At 44.7% G+C, this 1,044-nt stretch overlaps 1 protein-coding gene across 1 annotated transcript in view; it reads right to left on the bottom strand.

Moving 5' to 3' along the window:
• Positions 1–305: 305 nt before the first annotated feature.
• Positions 306–1,044, bottom strand: part of LOC104530952 (parathyroid hormone/parathyroid hormone-related peptide receptor) — a gene marked incomplete at its 5' end in the record, with an annotated part of 24,718 nt that continues 23,979 nt past the window's right edge. The window contains one exon of the mRNA XM_010175697.1: positions 306–817. Coding sequence (XP_010173999.1) covers positions 455–817 — 363 coding nt within the window. The remainder of the gene's footprint in view (positions 818–1,044) is intronic.

Below are 1,044 nucleotides of genomic sequence, written 5' to 3' on the forward strand. Positions count from 1 at the left end.
CAAACTGAAGATGCTGATGCTCAGGGTGGCTTGTACCCTCACAAGAAGATGGCACTGTACACTCCCCACAAGACTCTTGCTTTACTGGGTGAGACTCCGGTCCTCCTTGGCTGCCCACATTCTCCAAGAGGTCCAAGGACCACGTGCTGCTTTGCAACCCTCCCTTGTAAACTCTCAGTATCTCTGTTGTTCAGCAGGCCCATGGGTCTGGATAGCCCTGCCTCCACGAACACTAGGGAGACTTAGATCACTGAGTATATGTATGTGATCGACAGCTGGCCACTTTGGTGGCTCACTTTTTTTCCCCATATAACTTAACCTCTTGTTCCACAGAACAGAGAAACCATATGGAAACCCTTGGCATCCAGTGCGTGGCCTGATATTCTTTTGCCCACTAAATGCTCTCCAGGAATCTTTTTCATCCTTTTGTTTCTTTTTTTCTCCTCCTCTTTTTTTACATCACTGTCTCTCTCTCTTCTTCAACAAGTACTGTGGGTCTGTCTCCATCGTAAAGCCCAGAGCCATTCAGGTACTCCTCATCTTTGTTGTATTGCTCTGGTCCAGAAGAAGGCATGGAGTTTTCAGAAATGGAGCCATTTTTTACATAACCTGGCAAATTCCGGTGTCCATTGAGGGTCCCTGGTATAAGTCTCGTATTAAGATGGAGGGCAAGTGCCCCTCTTGTGGCTACATTTGTGATGCTGGTGTGGGAAACCATTGGTCCATAACTGTAGGTTGTGCTCCCACTTCGTGCTTTCCTTTTAAAGTCAAGTGCTAATGTCCACCTGCTCCATGACTTCTTTATTTCTGCTTGGACCTGAGAGACAAGAGGGGAAAAGAAAGAATGAGTGTGAGGAAAGAGGGGCAAAGAGTCATCAAAAAGGAGATAGTGACCACAAACAGAAATGGTGAAGAACTCTCTGGAATGTTAAATTGGAAAGAATAGGAAATTCACATTAAATCTGCCTTTTCCAAATGAAATATTTGACCTTGGGAAACTTGAATGCCTGAAAACATCTAACTGAAAATACCAGTTAACTCTTT

The sequence above is a fragment of the Antrostomus carolinensis genome, unplaced genomic scaffold, assembly GCF_000700745.2.
Source record: "Antrostomus carolinensis isolate BGI_N321 unplaced genomic scaffold, ASM70074v2 scaffold899, whole genome shotgun sequence".
In the NCBI taxonomy this organism is placed as follows: Eukaryota; Metazoa; Chordata; class Aves; order Caprimulgiformes; family Caprimulgidae; genus Antrostomus; species Antrostomus carolinensis.